Raw genomic sequence first — 21,565 nt, 5'->3', positions numbered from 1 at the left:
CACCCAGCCTCCCCTAATGTTAACATCTTACATGATGGTAGTACAGTGATGTTAATCAGAAAATTAATATTGATGTAGTCCTAATCTGTTAACTAATCTAAATACTCTTCGGATTTTACAGATTTTTTTCACTATCCTTCTTCTGTTTTAGGACCCAGTCCAGGGTCACATATTACTTCTAGCCATCGTGTGTATCTTTAGATCTGTGACAGGTGCTCTGTCGTTCTTTGTCTTTCATGACTGACACTGGTATTTTGGACCTCAGTTGGGTTTATCTGATATTTTCCCATGATTAAAGGTAGTTTTAGCACAAATGCCACAGAAATGATGTTGTACCCTTCTCAGCAAATCATATCAGAAGATACTTGATGTCACTGTATCTTATTAACAGTGATGTCACCTTCGATCATATGGCTAAGATGGTGTCCACAGAGTTCTCCACTGTATTTTTCCACGTACAATTAATAAGTATCTTGTATCTTGTGAGGAGATACTTGAGATTATGCAAATATCCTGCTCCTCATTATTCTTTTGCCCTCTAATTTTAGCACCCATTGTTAATTCTTGCCAGTAAAAAGTGTTACTGTGACATTTGTCTGATGGTGATTGTGTATTTCCATCTTTTCTTCTATATTTGTTAATTCAAGTTCTGCTATAAGGAGGGACTGTCCCTTTGTCCATATTGATTTATTTATTCAATTATTTATTTAAATCAGTATGGACTCATGGATATTTATTTATTCTAGCAATAATAATTCATTACTGTCTATTTTCTTGCTCAAATTGTCCCAGATTTGACCATTGGGAGTTCCTTAGATTTGGCTCCTATGTCCTTTTAGCCACCTTCCACCACCATTTTTTGAGTACTTCCTTACTTTCTATTTACAGTATCTTTGAACATGGATGAAATTACATTATGAAATTGCATAAATTCCAATTTTTTTTTTCCTTTAGATTGCTTTGGGTGTGTTGGGTGGACTAGCTGTTTTATTGTCTCTTTTGAAGACAGCAGGTTGGAAGAGACGCATTGGGAGTCCCATGATCGATTTACAGGTATGATCATAGGAATTTTTTAAGTATATTTTTATCTTTTGGCTATTTTATATCCTTCTAATAAAACACAGCTAGAGAATGAGTCAAAAGTTGCCTTGAGTTTCTCTGGTGTATATGACTATGAGAGGTGTATGCTCATTTCCCTCCCACGTTGCTGTGGGCCAGTCTGCACACAACAGCAGAGCTGTTCTTGTTTCCTCACGTCCTCACCAATACTTGCTGTTTTTCAAGTCTTTCCATTTTTTGCCAATTTGGTGGGGTAAGTAGTATGTTATTCTTGATTTAATTTTCATTTCTCTGATTACTCTTCATATGCTTTATTAATCATTTGGGTTTCCCCTTCTGTGAACTTCCTGTTTGTATCCTTTGCCCATTTTTCTAATTAAGTTTTCAGTTTTTCTTGTTTATTTAAACAAGTTTTTATATTTTATTTATTTGGAGTTTTATGTATTTTCTAAATATAAATCCACTTTTGGTTTTTGATGTTGAAATTTATTCTCCAAGAGTGATTCATATGTTATTTTATCTATGTGTTACTTTGTTTAACAGAAACTCTTGATTTTAATATTGTCACATCTGAGTAGGTTTTCATATTATGGCATGTGCTTTTAGGATCTTATTTAGGAAAGCCTCCCCTATCTCAAGATCAAAAAGGTATTCGCCCATATTTTATTCTATTAACTTTATAGTTTCTCTTCTCAATTAATCTTTTTTATGTTTGTTTTTATTTTTATCTATCATTTTTTGAATATTTACTATGTGCCAGGCACTTTTTTTTTTTTTCTGTGGTGCGCAGGCCTCTCACTGTTGTGGCCTCTCCCATTGCGGAGCACAGGCTCCAGATGCACAGGCTCAGCGGCCATGGCTCATGGGTCCAGCCGCTCTGTGGCATGTGGGATCTTCCCAGACCGGGGCACGAACCCATGTCCCCTGCGTCGGCAGGCGGACTCTCAACCACTGCGCCACCAGGGAAGCCCCTATTCATTTAATTTTTATAGCAACAAAGTAATAGGTGGTATTTCCATTTCACTGATAAAGAACATGAGAAAAGCACGTAGTAAATTTGTTTGTGCTGGGATGTCTTCCTGACTCCAGAGCCAATGTGCCAAGGAATCAGAGGAGGGGGGCTTGATTTACTTTCTGGGATAGTCAAGAAAAGCTTCCAAGAGAAGTGAACTTTAAGCTGGGTTATCTGCGCATTCCACAGATAGTCACTGACAGCCTACTGTCTGAGTGCCAGGTGCTCTGCTAGGCACTGGGGGGATTGTGATAATGAGCAAAGAGAGACATCGTCTCTGCCCTCGGAGCTCATGAGAGTTTGCCAGAGATAAAAAGGGAAGAATATTTGTAGAATCAGTGCCCATTTCATTCCCCAAAACATTTGAGATGAAAGTGTGGAATAGTTAATTATTGAGTAAGTGGTTGGAACTGGCAGATGAGGCTAAATATTTAATTTTTGTCTAGGTTGTGGAGGACCTTGTGAGTTAGGAATTTATATGTTAATAAGGAGTCACTGTACATTTTTAAGAAGGGGAGTAACACAATCCAATTTACATTTTAGAAAGCCAACTCTGATGGTAGTATAGAGGATACATTGGAGAGAAGGATTCCAGACTCGAAGAAAATTAGGAAGCGGTTCTAAATTTCTTAGATGGTGAAAGATGAGAAGGGTTGAATAAGACAGAGGCTATTGGGAATGGATCAAAAGGTTAGGACCCAAAAGGTGTCTAGGAAGTGGCTGCAGTTGGTCTTTCTAACTGATCCACGTATACATGAAACAAGGCTTCAAGCTTGAGAAACTGGGTAAATAACATGTTATTAAAAGTAATAGTATAAATAGATTGTGTCTATAATGGCTGTAATTCTCTTTTTAAATTGCAGACAGTTATGAAATTCTTGGTTTACTATGCTGGTGATTTGGCCAATGTTTTCTTTATCATCACTGTGGGAACAGGTCTTTACTGGCTTATTTTCTTCAAAGTAAGTGATTTTCTGAATTTAACCTAAGTGCCAATACCTGAATAACTTGTAAGCTTTCTTTATAAAGGAACTGTCTTTAGTGGAGGATATTTTTGATCAAGAGTATTGGGGCAAATGCTAAACTCACCATTCCCTGAGTGTGCTATGTTTATTGAGTGCATCACCACCTTCCTCTTTTACGCTTTCTTTGGGTTATAACTTGTGTTTAGTAAAAACTTTGTATGGTCATGTTTAGCAGCGTAATTTTTATCATAGGCACAGAAGTCTGTCTCTGTTTTGCTACCAATGCCGGCTCAGGAAGAACGTTTTGTTACTTATGTGGGATGTGCCTTTGCTCTGAAGGTAAGTTTCAAAGCACGGGTTACTGAATTTAAAAGACCTGCTAATAAGCATATAAGTCTTTAAAATTAAACTGCTTTCAAAATCTTTGGTGTAAAATTTAGTTTAATTTTGGAAGAAAGCATGAATTAATTCTGTTTTACTAGGAAGTCTACTTTTATTTATAATAGATATCTTATTCTGAAGATCTGCCTTAAATATTTTTTTATTATTTAATTTAACCTGTTAATTGAGAGTAAAAGGTACCATGCTGGATAAAGTGCTGAACTCTTAGCATTTGTTCTCTGCCTCCATATTCCTTTCCTCCTCTTCCCATGGCAACCCCCCTCCCTACTTCATTGTTCTGTCGATGGATGTGAAGCTCTTTACATGCTTCTGTGGTAGATCTCATCCAATTGTGTTGTGATTATTAAGTGTCTGATGTTCCCACTGATCTGTGAGCTCCACGAAGAGAGGAATCATCCCATACTTAGATTTTTATCCCTTGTTTGATCAATAATGTACCTACTAGGAGGAAGCCTTAGTTTAAACATATTCTGTAAATGAAAATACCAGAAATAGGGGAAAAAAAACAACAGTGAGAGCATACTAAAACTTTAAGTAGGACAAGCAAATTATAGTTGGAAATACCTTTACTTATAAAGAAGTTAGATGATCTAGAAAACAAAGTATGCTTTTGGAAACCTTGGGAAAGAGAGACAATTAATGCAAGATCCCTGTATGAGGAGGAGGTAGTGTGTCTCCTTTCATATCCCTATTTCAAAGAAAGACAGAAAAACGGAAGTCGAATTAATATGTATATAAAAATTCTGTGAGTTTGGTGATTCCGCTATTTCGTGAGCTTCTGTTGATCTCCTAATGGTATTACAAGTTTGTAACTTGTAAAAGTTATATATTCTTGTGATTACAGTATGTTTGTTTCTTTTGTTTTTTTTGAAGTATAGTTGGTTTACAACATTGTGCCAATCTCTGCTGTGCAGCAAAGTGACTCAGTTATACACATAGAGACACTCTTTTTTTATATTCTTTTCCATTATGGTTTATCACAGGATATTGAGTATAGTTCCCTGTGCTATACATTAGGATCATGTTTATCCACTCTGTATATAATAGTTTGCATCTGCTAACCCCAAACTGCCAGTCCATCCCTCTCTGCCCCCCTCCCCTTGGCAACCACAAGTCTGTTCTCTATGTCTGTGAGTCTGTTTCTGTTTTCGTAGATAAGTTCATTTGTGTCATATTTTAGATTCCACATGTAAGTGATATCGTATGGTATTTGTCTTTCTCTTTCTGACTTACTTCACTTAGTATGATAATCTCTAGTTGCATCCATGTTGCTGCAAATGGCATTATTTCGTTCTTTTTTATGGCTGAGTAGTATTCCATTGTATATATGTACCACATCTTCTTTATCCATTCATCTGTCGATGGACATTCTTAAAGAATCACTGTTGGTTTCATAAGCAGGCTTAATGCAGATACTTTAAGGTGCTTTGTTTGTCATTCTCAGGCTCTGCAATTTTTGCATAAGCTCATCTCCCAGATTACCATAGACATATTCTTTATTGATTGGGAGCGACCTAAAGGAAAGGTTCTTAAAGCTGTTGAAGGTAATGAAAGTAACCATTTGTACCAAGATTCTTTTGCCACCATTGTAGAGCAAAGAAGGTGAAACGCTTTTACTCATTTTATCTCCCCAACCAGGTGAGGGTGGTGTTCGGAGTGCTACCGTTCCAGTAAGCATATGGAGAACATATTTTGTGGCAAATGAATGGAATGAAATTCAGACTGTGAGAAAAATTAACCCACTCTTTCAAGTACTTACTGTCCTCTTCCTTTTGGAGGTATAAACTGATGTAATTGTATACAACTTATGGGTACCTCATGAATGTTAATATAATTCCAGCTAAGTTTTCATGTCAGTGGAAGAGTTTTCTAAAGGTTAAAATATTGTAATCAAGCCATTAAAAAATACACATAACATGAAATTTACCATCTTAATCATTTTAAGTATACAGTCCAGTACTGTTAAGTACATTTCCATTGTTGTGCAGTAGTCTCTAGAATTCTGTTCATCTTGCAAAACTAAAACTCTGTACCCATTAAACAACAGCTCCGTCTTCTCCCCTCTCCCCAGCGCCTGGAAACCACCATTCTACTTTCTGTCTCTTTGAATTTGTCTACTGTAGGTAAGGAGTGATTTTTAAACCACTGGTTTGTAGCAGAACCCCATAGGAAGCTTTTGCAGAATACCTATGCCTTACCTCACCCCTCGAGATTATGTTCAATTCCGTAGCTCTGAGGCAAGCTCAGGTATCTGTATTTTAAGAAACCCCCACCCCATTATTCATATTCTCACTCCTGTATTAGAACCACTATTAGAAGGTTGAAATTTTCTAATAAATTATCATTGAACACCTACTATGGACTGTGTTCTGTCTTAAGAGCTGGAGCTGTAGCTTAACAAGACACACTGAATGGGTACATGCTTATGATCCCTTTACAGTTATTTCATGGGTCTGAGTAGAATTATTAAAGAAGTATTCAGTACTGAATATGAGACTGAAATATGGAACCTGTATGAGTAACAGGTTTTCTCTAGAATTAGCTGCTTAAGTAAGGTTACATATGAATTATTAACTTGTATGTCTGTCTGCCTTCCTTTTTCCTTCTTTCCCACTTTTCTCCTTCCTTTCCTTTTTAAACCTAGAGGAATGTGTGTGTCCCTAGGATATATGAACACTGTCTCAAAAATTGATTTATAGTAGTGCTTTTTAAAGCTTTAAAAGGTGTTATGTGAGAAAAAAGTATTATAATGAAGTAAGTTTGGAAAACACTGGATTCAATAAAGTCATGTAGATTCCTTTACCATAAAACTTTCCAGAGCTTTTATTCTATGAGAGTGGAAAGCATGGAGGTGAGTATAATATACTAACTTAACTTATTTGATCATGGTTTCCTTTTATCAAAGATGGTATCTTCCTCAAAAGACATTTTGCAAAATACTGTTTTAAAGTATAAAAGGTATTTTACATAGTTCCTGGCATATGTTAAAACTCATGAAATACTGGTTGTTCATTGGTAGTTTACTGAAGAAAGCTTTATTCTCTTGACAGAAATTTTTGAGCTTTGTCTGTGTATATGATAATGTTATATTTGGCCTTTAGTCATATTGAAGAGAATACCAAATGAACTAGCTAAATATTTTGTATTAAATACTTTGTAATTAAAATACTGGATAATTATTTTTATCTAGATTTTCTACCATTTATACAAACTTGAATACTTTAGTTTTTCAAGGTAAGGGGTAGAGAGGAGGGTCTTATTTTCAGACTAGAGGAGTTTTCTTTATGTCTGTTTAAATTATTTTTTCTTATTATTTCAGGTTGTGGGATTCAAGAATTTAGCATTAATGGACTCATCTTCTAGTCTTTCCAGAAGCCCACCTAGCTACATAGCTCCTTATAGCCGCATTTTGAGATATGCGGTGTCTACCGCTCTTTGGCTAGTCATTGGAATTATACAGGTAACAAGAGATTGTTCTTTTAAGCAACATTGCCTCTCTATATTTTTAACTCGGTTTACATGCTAATCCTCAAATATTGACCACAACATGATTTCTATAGTATAAAGAAGGTGACAAGAACAGCAATAATAATAACTAATAGCTAATTTTTACATAGTATGATAATCTAGGCACTGTGTTAATTTACTGCATTACACAAAGTAACTTACTTAATCTTTATAGTAGCCCTCAGAGATAGATTCTTTTAGTATCCTCATTTTATAGCTGAGGATGCTGAGGCACAGAAAGGTTAAATATTTACCTAAAGTCATGCAATTAGAAATTGGCAGAACTGGAATTTGAACCCAGGCGATCTGATTTCAGAGTCCATTTCTTCTCAATAGTGGGTCTCTGAAGGGTCTTTCAGAGTCTGCAGCTTTCTAGTCACAGGATTTAGTTTATATATAATGATAGGAATTGCTAAGGTACCCTTAATCTTTTCTTTTGAAATATAACTTATAGTTTACATTTATTTATATATCATTAAACCTCTCAAAAACCAGTACCCCTTCTGAAATCTCTGAAATATTTATTGAAATAGCTGAAACTAAAAATAAATCTTCTCAGGTCCCAGGGCTCTAGCAGAGGATATTTTCTGTGCTTACTTCCCTTATCTTCTTAAAGCTTTAAAAAAAAGAATGAAGGAAGAAAAGAAAGAAGCAGCAGCTACAGCGCTTAACTCTGATCTCTGCATTTCTTTCTCTTGCTTACAGACACTCCCATGAGTGGAAAAAGGCTTTCTGTTTGATTAAGATCTCTCTAACTTTTAAGTAAGCAAATGAAGGTGGGACCTCTAGAAAGAATAGGTTGAACTTCCTGTAAACTGGAGAGCAAATATTTGCCTTAAAAGCTTATTTTAAAAAATCTTTGGGATTGAAATCCCAAAATTCCTACAGAATTGGACCCAGGTGTCATTCTGAAACTTAAGAATAGACTCTTTAAATTTGCATTTATTTTAAGTTGGTGAGACTTGTTCAAACTTGAAGCTATAGGATAGAGCTAGTGAGGGATAGTTTGACAATTGGAAAAGAGAGACAGAAATTAGGATTTGAAATAAAATTCGATTAAAAGAATATGGGGTTTGATTTTTTCCCTTCCAGTTTTATTGAGATATAACTGACATACAACACTGTGTAAGTTTAAGGTGTACAGCATAATGATTTAACTTACACACATCATGAAATGATTAGCACAATAAGTTTAGTGAACATCCATCATCTCATACAGATACAAAATTAAAGAAATAAAAAGAAAAATATTTTTCCCTTGTGATGAGAACTCTTAGGATTTATTCTTTTAATTTTTATGTATAACCTAAAACAGTGTTAATTTATCATGTTGCACATTGCATCCTTAGTACTTATTTATCTTATAACTGGAAGTTTGTGCCTTTTGACTGTCCTTATCCAGTTCCCCCCACTTCCCCCTCCAGCCCCCACCTCTGGTAACCAGAAATCTCATCTCTTCTTCTAAGAGTTTGTTCATTTGTCTGTTTGCTTTTAATGTATAATTAACCTACAACACTATGTTAGTTCCTGGAACACAGCATAGTGATTTGATATTTCTATACATTTCAAAATGATCACCATGATAAGTCTAGTTACTGTCTGTCAACCGTATTATGGGGTTTGATGTTTATCATCAGTATAATAGTAAGAAAATATTTATTTTTACATATACCAATATAAGTTTTTGTGAATAGATCAGATTTATCTGGGTGTAGAGAATTTAAAGGAATACCATCTGAAGCTTTTCGTATTGGTTGAGTACAACAATACAGAAACCCCAAATAGCAGTGGCTGAAATAAAAGTGAGTTTTCTGTCTCCTGTGAGAAAGAAGAGCAGAGGTCGGCAATGCAGGGCCAGCAGGGTGGCTGCTGTCAGGCCCAGATGCCTGTTGTTCTGCTCTGCCCCTCAGGACTTTACCTCTAAGGTCACCTCGCAGTCCGTAATGGCTGATGGAGTTGCAGGGGTGAGCCAGGGGAGAAGACCTCACCCTTTCCTCTTTATTTGTTCACTATGAGTTTTAACTGAAAACATTAAAACAGCTTAACTACTCATAATGAATTATGAAACTGTAATAGTTAAATTGTATTATCATTTATGAGGCATTTATTCTTCCTTATTTTGTAGACCTGCAAGAAAGTTTGCATACTTGTGTTGTTTTCTGTTCTGCATTTCAGAGGAAGATTATTAAGAGAAAGTCTAAAAGTTTTATAAATCAAAACCCAACTGAGAAGTAAAATATAAAGAGAACAAAATTTATATATAGCTGAGCATAGGTGGTTTTTAGCTCACGTTTTAGGTATGAAAACAATTTAGCTCATTTCACATGAAACACAAGCAGGTAAAGTAGTAAATCTGAATCATGAAAACCCCTATCAGTTATTTTTAGCATGCCTCTTAATTTGTCTTTCCCCTGGTTTCTTGTCTTGTGTGCCGGAGTCTCAAACAGAGCAAGTCTCGAACCACTTGAGGGGGTGTCAGTGATAAATGGGCTATGAAGGAAAATGTCAGCAAACACGAAAAAGCAAATCCTGCCATAACTATGTAGTCCACCCAGACTGTTCAGCCACATACCCATCGATAAATCCAAGTATTGCAGGAAAGAATAATTCCCTGAAACCCCTGTTCAGCTAGCTTCTGGCCCTTGTAATCCATTTGTGTGGGCAGCGAGCTCAGATGCTCCAGCATGACTGGATGAGGAGGTGGGCAGTGGGGCAAGGGCAGCCCAAACTCAAGGACCATAGGGGCCGGGGTCTGGTCCTGTGTGCAGATTGGTGGGCCTGCCGATCCGGGGAGTGCAATGGACGCTCACCCTCTCCTCTTTGAGAGCCCTTTCAGAAGTGTCTTTGACATCTTCTTGGTCAGAACTTGGTCACATGGCCACACTTCACTGCACTGTCAGCTGGGTAGACCCCCTCAAAGAAGGGGTCTGTTACTAAGGGGAAGGGAAAGGATTGTTCAGGCAGCAACTAGCTGTCTTGGGCACTACCGTCTAACCTCGTTCTTTGTTTCTCACTTTGCTGTCATTTGATACCATGGTCACATTCTCAAACTATCAGTGTTTATTCCTAAAATATCCATAAAAGTTCCTTTAGCCTATTACAGTTCCATAAATTTGTCAATACAAAATCTTCTTGATTCTCATAATATTAGGCTTTATTGTTCACTCCTTATATTTCCCCAAACCCAGCTTCTTCAATTTTTAAGTGGCATCTTTTAGTTTTTAAACTTTGAATGTTACTGTTTTTCATGTCATTTAAAGGAGTTTTAAAATGTGTACATTGAGTATTTAGGAAAGTCTTTTCAGTGTTCACCTGCTATATTCGTTTACATATCTGAGTACGTGTTATGTGCGAGGCACCGTGCTGAGCTCAAAGATATGCTGTAACAAGAACAAGTCACAGTTGTGACAAGTGCTGTGAAGGGCATCAGCAGGGAGATGAGATAGTGAGTAGAGGGGGAGTGGAAGGGGAGTGGAAGTTAGGAATGCGACAGCAGGCGACAGCTTTGTATTGGGTGGTTAGGAAATGTTATCCTTCTCTGAAGTGTATCTAAGAAGGCCTACAATGTAAACTTTTCTCTTGTGATTTATAAAACTTCCCTTTGTAGTATTGTTATTAAATCTATCTAAGAAAACACTTGAAACCATCCCATTTGAATGTTTAACACATCTGTAGTTGAAACAGAATACTTGACATATGCTTTTTATGTGCTACTGTTTCAGAGAAGATTAATTTGAAAAACAGCAATTTTTCTAGTGGCTTTTTGAATTTAGGAGATGAGCGGAATTGCAGAACCAGACCTAAATCTGGCCATTAATGCATTGGTTTATCCTAAAGCTTTTAAAGCCCCTTACTTCCTCCCCCTGTGTTTGTCCTATCTTATTTTAATGACACAGAAGAGTTTTTTAAATTCAAAATAAGCTCCCTCAGTGAATCTTAACACAATTGCAAAGCACTCTTCCTTTGACAGAAGAATCAGAAATGATAAGTAGGATTTTATTCCACAGGAATTGTTATTGGCCACTATGTTCTTGGTTGGAACTTCTTTTTTCTTATGACACTATACTGTGGCTATAAAAGAAAATTAAATCCTAAAATCTAATAAACATAAACTTGGCTTAATGTTTCAGATTGTGTTCTTTGCTGTCTTTTATGAGAGATTTGTAGAAGATAAAATTCGACAGTTTGTTGATTTGTGCTGTATGAGCAATGTAAGTACTTTCTGACTTTATCTTGCAACTGTTATTTCTCCCTTTTTAAAGGTCATGAGTACACTAAGAGAGGCTTTAAAAGTGATTTGCTATGATTGTATTTTTAGTCTGATTTCCACTGGTGGTTAATTCCAGAGATGGTTATAACAAGCTACAAGTTAATATTTACTGTCTTAATTTTTCCTTCTTTATTTGCAGTTTCTTAATTATGAATTGCTTATGCCACCAAACAGTTGACTCAGCCTGAGTCCCTGAAAAGTTTTCATATATCAACCCTGTTTCTTCCTTTCTTGGGAGTGTCTCCAGTCTCTTTTGCATCTACTTTTTAAAATAACCTCATTATCCTTTATTATCTTACTATTCTCTTTATATGTTTTCCAAGAATTCAACCCTCATTATTTTGAGAGAAAGGAAGCAATTTTAAGAAGAACTTAATTTTTATTGTTTTGCAGATGAGTTGCTAACTGCTTCTTCTTCTCTTTTGATAGATATCAGTGTTTCTGTTATCCCACAGATGTTTTGGTTATTACATTCATGGTAGATCAGTACATGGGCATGCTGATACTAATATGGAAGAAATGAATATGAATCTTAAAAGAGAAGCGGTATGAACGTATTTTATATCTTTTTGTTTTTTAAGTTGAGAGGTGGTTTCTCTTAATCTGGGATGCTAAAAATTAAGTGAAGGACGACAGGGAGCTTTATAATGAGGAATCAGGTTGATATAATCTGAACACACTGGCTCAACCTTACTACAAGTAAAAGTTAGGAAAACTGACATTATGCACTTCCTGTTATGATGCAGTAGGGAAGTACATAATATCACCCATGAAATATTCTTGCCTAAGAAAATTGAACCTGAATGTAATCAAGCCTCTAACCACCAGTTTACAGGAAATAGAGGGGGTAGAGACAAAATAATACCACAGGAAGCAATTAGCCAGATGCAAAATGTTAGGATGTCTCACAGGACAAACGACCCAGTGTCTCCAACAAATCAAAGGCATGAAGAGAAAAGGAGAAGTGGTGGTGGTGGTGGAAGAAGACTGTTAGATATAAGAGAAATTTAAGAAAAAAAAATAATCAAATACAATATGTAGACTTTGATTGGATCCTGATTCAAACAAACCAACTATAAAAAAATCTTTGGGAAAAATCTTGGAGATTTGATAGACTAAATATTAAATTATATTAAGGAAAGATTAATTTTATTAGGTGTGAAAATGGCATTTTTTTTCAAGGTCTTATTGGTTAGAGATACATACAGAAGTATTTGCAGATGAAATAACATGGTATCTGGGGTTTGCTTTAAAAGAAAAAAGTTGAGAGGATAGATGAAAATTGGTAAAATGTTGGTAATTGTTGAAGTTGGGTGATGGATGGTTTGCTGTTCTTTCTACTATGTATATTAGAAAACTTCCATAAGAATTTAAAAAGAAAAATATGTACTTAAGAGGAAAAACCAAGAGGATTTATTGATTAAGGGACTATACCTGTGACTTGCAAGAACTTAATAGATGATAACAACATCTCAGAGAAGAACAATTTGTTTAATACATTGAACTGAATCAGTTGGTTAACTGTTAGAAATTATACCTGGACTGAAAGGTTAAATTTAAAAATGAAACTATGAAAACCTAGAAAAGAATATTTCAGATTGGGAGATGACAATCTAAGCATAAAATACAGAAAGCATCAAAAAAGTATTTGTTGATTTTACTTTATTAATGTAGAACATTTGTGTAGACAACAATTATATTAATAAAAGACATGGGGTAAAATTCTCATAGTAAATATGACAAACATATTGATAGCTATTGAAAGTCATATAAATCAGTAAGCAAATTAAGTTAAAACCTCAATGGAGGGACTTCCCTGGTGGTCCAGTGGTTAAGACTCCACACTTCCACTGCAGGGGACACAGGTTCAATCCCTGGTTGGGGAACTGAGATCCTGCATGCCGCAGAGCGCGGCCAAAAAACAAAAACAAAACAGAACAAAACAAAAAACTCCCATGGAAAAATGACAAAAAGATTTTTTTAATATGTAAATAAACAGAAGAGACTAATAAATGTCTAAAAAATATTCACCTCATAAATCATAAAAGAAATGAATGTAAAAATAACATTTTTACTTTCTTCAAATTACCAAACTTTTTTTTAAAAAGCTAATAGTTAGTAGAATCAAGGACAGGGTGAAATGGGCACTGGTCTCAGAATACATTTTTACAAACCTGCTGGAAAGCATTTGGCAAGAGTTTTTTAAGAATTCATTATCTTTGGGACTTCCCTGGTGGTCCAGTGGTACAGAATCTGCCTTACAGTGCAGGGGACGTGGGTTCAATCCCTGGTCGGGGAACTAGGGTCCCACATGCCGCGGGACAGCTGGGCCCATGCGCCACAACTACTGAGCTCACGTGCCTCAACTAGAGCCCGCATGCCGCAAACTACAGAGCCCATGTGCTCTGGAGCCCACACACCACAGCGAGAGAGAGGAAAAACCTGCATGCCACAACTAGAGAGAAGCCCGCACGCCACAACTGGAGAGAAGTCCACGCACCACAAGGAAGAGCCGGCGTGCCGCAACTAAGACCTGATGCAGCCAAAAATTAAAAAAAATAAAGAGTTCATTATCTTTGACTTACTGATTCTATTAATCTAACTCAAGGAAATAATTAGCAATGTGAAAAACTACTTAGGTTCAGGATCTTCATCACAGGGCTTAATTTATAAGGGCAAAAAATATGTAAAAATGGGAGAATATTAAGTAAATTGGTTTACCTATACAGTGAAACCCTAGGTAAACATTAAAAATCATGTTTTATAGAACATTTAATGACATGGGGAGTTGCTGAGGATATAATGTTAAGTGAAAAAGAAATCAGTACGATCCCAGTTTTATGCCATCTATATGTATATGCCTAGACAACAACTGGAAATGAAATACCTTAAAATACCTGTATCTCTTGGTGTTCAGATTATAGGTGATTTTTTTTCTTTTTTTGTATTTCTCCATATTTTATAAATTATCTGTAGCAGCATGTGCTTTTTTAATCAGGAAAAAAAATTTTTTTTTTAAATAGAGAAATTCACTACACATAGACTGCCTTTAAGTCAGTAGAAAACCAAGTGTTATATTATGTTTCCAGCTTAGGTTTAGATAAAGGAGGAGAATGTTAAGCTCCAGAGTAGGCAAATAAAATTGAGAATGGAGGCAAGAATACTTATGCTGAACCCTAAAGCGTCTATGAGAATTGGCTAGGTCGGGGGTAGGGCAAACTGACAGGCGTATGGTTCTCAGGATTCAAGTCGTGTCAAAGAGACCTGAGTATAACTGATTCACTTTGTTATAAAGCAGAAACTAACACACCACTGTAAAGCAATTATACTCCAATAAAGATGTAAAAATAATAATAATAATTAAAAAAGAAAGAGATGAAATAGAAATCTGGTCTATAACATTAACCATTGGGTCATGTATCACTACCTTTTTTATTGGAATTGATTAAGGAAGCATGTTAAAGTGTTTAGAAAACAAAAAAGACCATTTATAAAAGTAGCTAATTCTAAGACTAGACTTTTTGTCATTTATTAAAGAGCAATAAATTAATTATAAAAAAGCTAAGAATGGTCTTCCCTGGTGGCGCAGTGGTTGAGAGTCTGCCTGCTAATGCAGGGGACACGGGTTCGAGCCCTGGTCTGGGAGGATCCCACATGCCGCGGAGCGGCTGGGCCCGTGAGCCACAACTACTGAGCCTGCGTGTCTGGAGCCTGTGCTCTGCAACGAGAGAGGCCGTGATAGTGAGGGGCCCGCGCACCACAATGAAGAGTGGCCCCCGCTTGCCACAGCTGGAGGAAGCCCTCACGCAGAAATGAGGACCCAACACAGCCATAAATAAATAAATAAATAAATAAATAAATAAATAAATAAATTTTTAAAAAGCCAAGCATTTGAAGCCCTTTAAAAAAAAACAAAAAACTAAGAATATCAATATACAGTGAACTTAGTATGAGGTTTTTTTTAAGTAGGCAGAGTAAAGGAGATGATAGAGCACCTGCAAGTAAGTATGACGAAATAGAAATTAGTAAAACCTAGAGGGGAGTGGGAACCTTGAATACTGTTGGGCTCTCATTGTCTCAAATATAATAGTTCAGTACAATTTCAGTTGGCTTCCAAATCTTGTAATGTTAAATATTGTATTTTCTTTTTAAGATAGGCAAAATTTTCATAATCTTGATCTTAATTTAAATTTTTTAACTTTTCAGGAAAATTTGTGTAGCCAAAGAGGTTTGATACCCAATACAGATGGTCAAACTTTTCAAATTGCTATTTCTAGCCAAATGAGACAACAGTATGACAGAATCCATGAGACACTAACAAGGGTTTGTATAAAGTACAATTCACATATATTTTGTCAGTGTTTCATGTTATTTAGATACCAAGGATGTAAGGCATGTTGCATTTATCCTTGTCTCTTTTTCACGTTAGAAAAATGGCCCTGCTAGACTATTGAGTTCATCAGGAAGTACTTTTGAGCAGAGCATAAAAGCATATCATACTATGAATAAATTTCTTGGCTCTTTCATCGATCATGTATGTATCATCATTTATTTTTAAGCTAGAATCAAAATGCAATTTTTAAAAAGTTAACGAGGAGCGTCAATTATTTCTTCAGTCAACCAAGTCAATGGACTTATGCCTTGTGGGGTTTTTTTGTTTGTTTGTTTTTGCTGTAAAAACTAATACTGTGGCTTAGGAATGGAGTTAAGTTATGTAAAAGGAAAAGATTTTTACCTGTCTATTAGCATGATGATTACCTTAAAATATGTCTGTACTGGAATTTTGTTACTTTACAAATATTATCAATTATTTATTGTAGAAATATGCTATGATTGTATTCCTAAAAAGCTTGTTATAAATTGATTTTCAGTATATCTAGTCCTAAGTACTACTAATAGCATTTAAAATTTAAAACATTCCTAAAGAGTATTTTGTTATAAAGTCCAGCGTAGTAAATTGTCTTTGAAGAACAGATTTTCTTTGTGTCCTATTCATTTTTCTTTTTCTCTCCTTCTGACTTTACAAAAATTGGGAAGCATTCATTTCACTGCTATTTTTGAAATGACTCTCGTTTTTTATATTAGGTTCATAAGGAAATGGACTACTTTATAAAAGATAAATTGCTTCTTGAAAGAATTCTTGGAATGGAATTCATGGAACCAATGGAAAAAAGCATCTTTTACAATGGTATCCTTCAAATGCCTTTGCTGAACTTGATTATTATTTTCCAAGTTTGAAAAAACATGCTTGTAGTTCCTGTCTTTTGATTTTATACTTTTATATAGGAAACATAATGAACTTAGTTAACTTCAAGGAATTACAGTAGTTTTCTGTGTCCCGTTTTATTATGTCATGTATCAATAGCAAGAAACAAATATATAAAAGATAATTATTCTACAAGAAAGTTAAAAAAAGCTGAATTTCAAAATCAAACAAGACTTCCCTGGTGGTCCAGTGGTTAAGGCTCCACACTCCCAATGCAGGGGGCATGGGTTCAATCCCTGGTTCAAGGAACTAAGATCCCACATGCCACACGGCACGGCCAAAACAAAACAAAACAAAATCAGTGGTAGACGTGGAAGAGATAGTAAAACAAATACATAAAGTTCAGATTTTATTGGACTGTTCATTCAGTGGCACACTTATGAAACACTTAAGAATAATGTTCATGATTTATCTTTAACATTTAATTTTTCATTTTATCCAACTTCTTAAAAATTGCATGTATCTGTGTGACAGGAATAGTGACTAAACATGTTTTTTTATCATTAAAAAGGAAGTATATATGTCACTGTCAATGTGACTGATAACCTCTTGTGTGGCTTGGGAAGAATGGAAATGGTATAACCAGTGTCCTGGCCTAGATATCACTTACCCTTGTGTTATTGAGTGTCACATATTGTGTCAGTCCTGGGATACACAGACTAATGGTCCCTCCCTTGGGCATCTTGTTTAGTAGACTGTGGAAAGTAGGCATGTGATTGGGTGAGTGGAGTGATGCTGGGATAGAAGTCTGTGCAGATGCAGGTTGCACTGGGTGCAGAAAGGAAAGTAGAAAATCTAACTAGATACAGGGTGAAGCCAGAGAGGCAACATGGTGAAGTTTGAACTGGGTCTTAAAAAATAAGGTGGTGGTGTCAAACAGGAGGGTCCAGGTAAGAGAGGTGAAGACGTTTGTACAGAAGGGGGAAAGGGCATTATACACTTAAGGAACTTTATGATTGAAGCCTCGAATGAAGTGGGTCAGTGAGAGAGAGTGCATGAACAATAAAGAGGGCAGAGACTGAATCCCAAAGGCCTTGTCTGACACCCTAAGGAGTTTTGCTTTATCCTATAGAGCACTTGTTTCCAAAAACATTTTTAAAAAAATTTTTGTCCTACAAGGTGTGTGCAGGTTGATCCATGGAGGTGTGAGAAGAAAATATTAAAAAGTCTATTTGTATATTTGCAATTCCATCATTCTTAATTTATATTTTGGAAAAATTATATGTAGTAGTAATTAATAAACTACGCCTATTATGGGATGCATGCTCAGCATTTTATTCTGATAAGGATACATGATCAGAACAATTTGGAAACCACTGCTAATGAACACGGATGTCATCAGAAAGCCTTCAGCATATCTGATTTATAAATTGGAAGAATTATTCTGGCAGTAGTGAATAGGTTGAGTTAAACAGATGTAAGACTATAACAATATAACTTAGTCATTAAGAACATAGCTTTCATATTAAAGAATATAGCTTAGTCATTAGGAATATAGCTTTCACAATAAAGTTTTCTGGTCTTGGGTTCAAAATCTGACTACTAGTTTTGTGCACTTGAGAAAGTTGTTTACCCTTTCTGAACTTTAATGCCCTCTCTATAAAATTAAATATAACCTTCTAAAGGTGGTTGCATTTACACCTGTGTAATCATTGTGTAAAGAACCTGGTATGGGTAGGCACTCAGAAAAATGATGTTACCGTTTCTAATAATAATAAAATCATCATCAACAATTTCTTCATCTCTATTGGGAAATTAGGAGAATATGAGCTAAGGCAGTAGTGATGAGGATAAAGAGGAAGAAGAGATTGCCAGAGATGTTAAGGAAAAGAACGTAGGAGAGAAAGAGTAGTCAAAAATCATCCGGATTTCCAGCTTGTGTGACTAGGTGGTTGGTGGTGGTGCCACCCTTCTCTGAGACAGGAAGTGCAGATGGAGGACCAGGTTTTGAAGGAAAGAGGATGAATTTGGTTTTGAATATGTTGTGTCTTGAGGTACCTTTGGGACATCTAGGAAGAGATGTCCAGTAAGCCATTAAATGTAAGGAACTAGGGGACTGGATCTTAGGAGAAAGTAAAGGCACACAGTAAGCTGGGGAGTCTCATCAAATGAGATCATTGCTGGAGCGATGGCAGTGAAAGGTCACCCACGAAGATTGTATATTGCTGGCTTGTTTATTTTTTTAAAATATGTATACAACTATATGTACAGAAGTGCATATCTTGTAAGGATATAGTTTAATGGCCAGTGAATTTTCACAAACTGAATATATTCCTATAACTAACTCCCTGATCAAAAAAGAATGTTAACAGCAAGCCTGATGTCCTCTTGTATAAAACAAGAGGTCCTAACTGGGTATCCATGGGCAGCTGAATCACTGAAGTGATTCTCTGTACCTCCCTGAAATTGTGTGCAAGATTTCTATATGTGTACTTCCCCCACTTCCTCTCGTGAAAGGGTCTGTAGCTTTCGTTAGAATCTTAAAAGGGTGTTCACATCCCGAAAAGGATGAACCCCTACTTGGGGAGTGAGAAGAGAAAAGGTCTCAGAGAAGAACCTTAGGGGGCTACTTGAGACATAAATTATAGCACACTATTCTAGTCCTTGCTGGTTTTGTTTTGCTTTTTATTTATTTATTTTAATTGAAGTATAGTTGATATACAATGCTGTGTTAATTCTCTGCTGTACAGAAAAGTGTGTTTTGCTTTTTAAACTTAATCTATCTCAGAGAATCTAAGATTCTTTAGCCTTTAGTTATATAAACAGAGAAGGGATATTCATTACCTGATCATTGAAAGATATTGACTGTATACTTAAACTACTAGCAATTACAACCCTTGGTGCAAATGATAAAACTGCTTTTTATGAGCAGAGTTCTTTGATTAACCTTTTAGATTAGCAAATTTTAATACCCATTATTTTTTGTAAACCATGAAGTATTTTTTTCTTTTTTTAAATTCAGGTATAATTGACATACAATAGCCATGAAGTATTATAGTAACTAGTCGTTTTTAAATATCCAAGTTTTATCACCAGAAATTTATCACAGGTTTATTCTATTTTTAAATTTCTAATTTATGTCTTACAAATTGCTTTTTTTTTTGATAGATGAAAGTTATTCTTTCAGCAGTGTTCTGTATTATGGAAATGAAGCCACTCTTCTTATTTATGATCTGATGTTCTTCTGTGTTGTGGATTTGGCTTGCCAAAATTTTATTTTAGCATCCTTCCTTACGTACCTACAGCAAGAGGTAAATTTAAGAATTTTTTCTGGGTTTCATTTAAAAGAAGTATGTTAGAAGTAGATATTTATTTTTATAGCAGAGAGTAACAATATATAGTCTCACTAGGAATTTATAAAGATTTAGAATATGATTCGCCCTGCCAAAAAAAGGAAAAACATTTCAACGAGGTTCATTCTACACTTTCCTTCAGGGTCAATGAAGTACTGAGGTCTCGGGGAAGGCATAAGTTGCTTGAGCAAATGTGAAAGGAACCTAATAGGAAGACATTTAAATTATCCATCTCTCCTACATGCCAGCAGTGAGCAGTAATTAGAGTCCCATTCACCCTGTGTACCAGATGTTACTGTAACAAAAAGGCAAGCTCTGAGATGTAGCTCGAGGCTCAGCCACTTTAACTTGTAACTCTCACACATCCCCTATCTGCTTGGATTAGAAAACAATTGCGTGGATGGGTGTGGAGCCTGAAATGGAGACTTCAAGAAAAACCAAATTTGTTCTAGAAATGTTAGTATTCATAACACCCAAATATTCCCCACTATGTCAAAGAAGTATATGAGTTAATAAGATATATTAGTTTTTGATAGGGATCTAGAATTAGAACAACTTCTGTTCCTAACAGTTCTTTTGACGTTTCCATAGCTTTTAGAGCTAGAGGAAACTTGTCTTGCCAAATATTTAAAAGTATATTCCTGTGAACCTAAGGGGATTTGTATTATTAATTTATAAAAATATATTCTGAATAGGGACGCACACTGCTTTAGTATTATGAAAGATGATAATTGTCTTGAAATAATTTTGTGTATTGCCATGGAATTCAGATGTCTGATACATGAAAATAGTTGAGAGAATTAGCTAGTTTAATTTAGATATTTTAATTGATGTGCACAATTAATTTCCTTTATATATATTTTTTTCCTTCTGGATTGTTTTACTTTTTTTTCAGATTTTTAGATTTATTCGTAATACAGTAGGACAGAAGAATTTGGCATCCAAAACACTGGTGGATCAAAGATTTCTGATTTAATTTATTGACTAGATAAAGACAGTTATAATCATGGCAAAAACAAAGTCATGATTATCAGGTTAGTTTGCCATATTTTTTAAAACTTGTAATACAAATTATTTTATTTGTTTTTTAATCTACAGATTTATTTTTATAACTTGTAGATACATAACTTGCTTTGTGAACATGTAGTGTGATACAGTGGAAAATATTATTTTCCTATTATGCATGGTATTTAATTCACCAGCTTATAGACTAGATAGCTCTGACAATGGGACAAAAAAAAATCTAAATATTGCTTTCAGCATAACATTTTTTTAATGATATTCAAAACAGTCCCCATCATTTGTCTCTGTAGATTATTTTATGAACTAGTTTTGCCTATATTTTCTCACACTGAAAAAGAATTTTGATTCCAAGTTCAAGCCTAGTTTTCAATTCAGTATTTTGTTTTACATATTTTATGGTTAAATAAATGTTGAAAATATTTTCAAGTTTACTTAGAAATTTGAAATTGTATATGGGCTGAATCAATTTGCCTCATTTTAATTGTTCACCCTGTTTGGCAGTGGACTGATTCACTATTGGAATAATAGGCACCTCGTGAAATGGTACATAGTCATTCCTTTGTATACCTGTATTATTAGGTCAATATACTCTTTCCATGAAGTATGTTTATCTCTCTAATATCATTTACATTATTGAGCTGTAATATGTGACATTTTCCTCAGTATAGTTTTTTATACATTTATTCATTACTTAACATTTTAAGAGCACTCCCAAAGCTTTGCTCTTCAATTATGTTTAAAGATTGTAAATAACAAACTGTAAGTTAT

The 21,565-nt window shown here is 35.2% G+C and overlaps 1 protein-coding gene and 1 pseudogene across 1 annotated transcript in view; one reads left to right on the top strand and one right to left on the bottom strand.

The window, feature by feature from the left end:
- The window catches only part of TMEM67 (transmembrane protein 67), a 42,977-nt gene extending 21,738 nt beyond the window's left edge, over positions 1 to 21,239 (top strand). The window contains exons 16-28 of the mRNA XM_029223222.1: positions 955 to 1,053; positions 2,935 to 3,033; positions 3,289 to 3,375; positions 4,883 to 4,982; positions 5,077 to 5,216; positions 6,758 to 6,898; positions 11,076 to 11,156; positions 11,645 to 11,761; positions 15,422 to 15,538; positions 15,645 to 15,749; positions 16,301 to 16,403; positions 19,590 to 19,732; positions 20,670 to 21,239. Of these exons, the coding sequence (XP_029079055.1) occupies positions 955 to 1,053; positions 2,935 to 3,033; positions 3,289 to 3,375; positions 4,883 to 4,982; positions 5,077 to 5,216; positions 6,758 to 6,898; positions 11,076 to 11,156; positions 11,645 to 11,761; positions 15,422 to 15,538; positions 15,645 to 15,749; positions 16,301 to 16,403; positions 19,590 to 19,732; positions 20,670 to 20,750 (1,413 nt within the window). The 3' untranslated portion in view covers positions 20,751 to 21,239. The remainder of the gene's footprint in view (positions 1 to 954; positions 1,054 to 2,934; positions 3,034 to 3,288; positions 3,376 to 4,882; positions 4,983 to 5,076; positions 5,217 to 6,757; positions 6,899 to 11,075; positions 11,157 to 11,644; positions 11,762 to 15,421; positions 15,539 to 15,644; positions 15,750 to 16,300; positions 16,404 to 19,589; positions 19,733 to 20,669) is intronic.
- LOC114895659 lies at positions 9,319 to 9,631 on the bottom strand (annotated as a pseudogene).
- Positions 21,240 to 21,565: the final 326 nt, after the last annotated feature.

The sequence above is a fragment of the Monodon monoceros genome, unplaced genomic scaffold (assembly GCF_005190385.1).
Source record: "Monodon monoceros isolate NGI ecotype Baffin Bay Population unplaced genomic scaffold, NGI_Narwhal_1 Super_Scaffold_14, whole genome shotgun sequence".
Classification (NCBI taxonomy): Eukaryota; Metazoa; Chordata; class Mammalia; order Artiodactyla; family Monodontidae; genus Monodon; species Monodon monoceros.
Note: the sequence above shows the minus strand (reverse complement) of the source record. Positions and strands in the feature narration are given on the sequence as shown.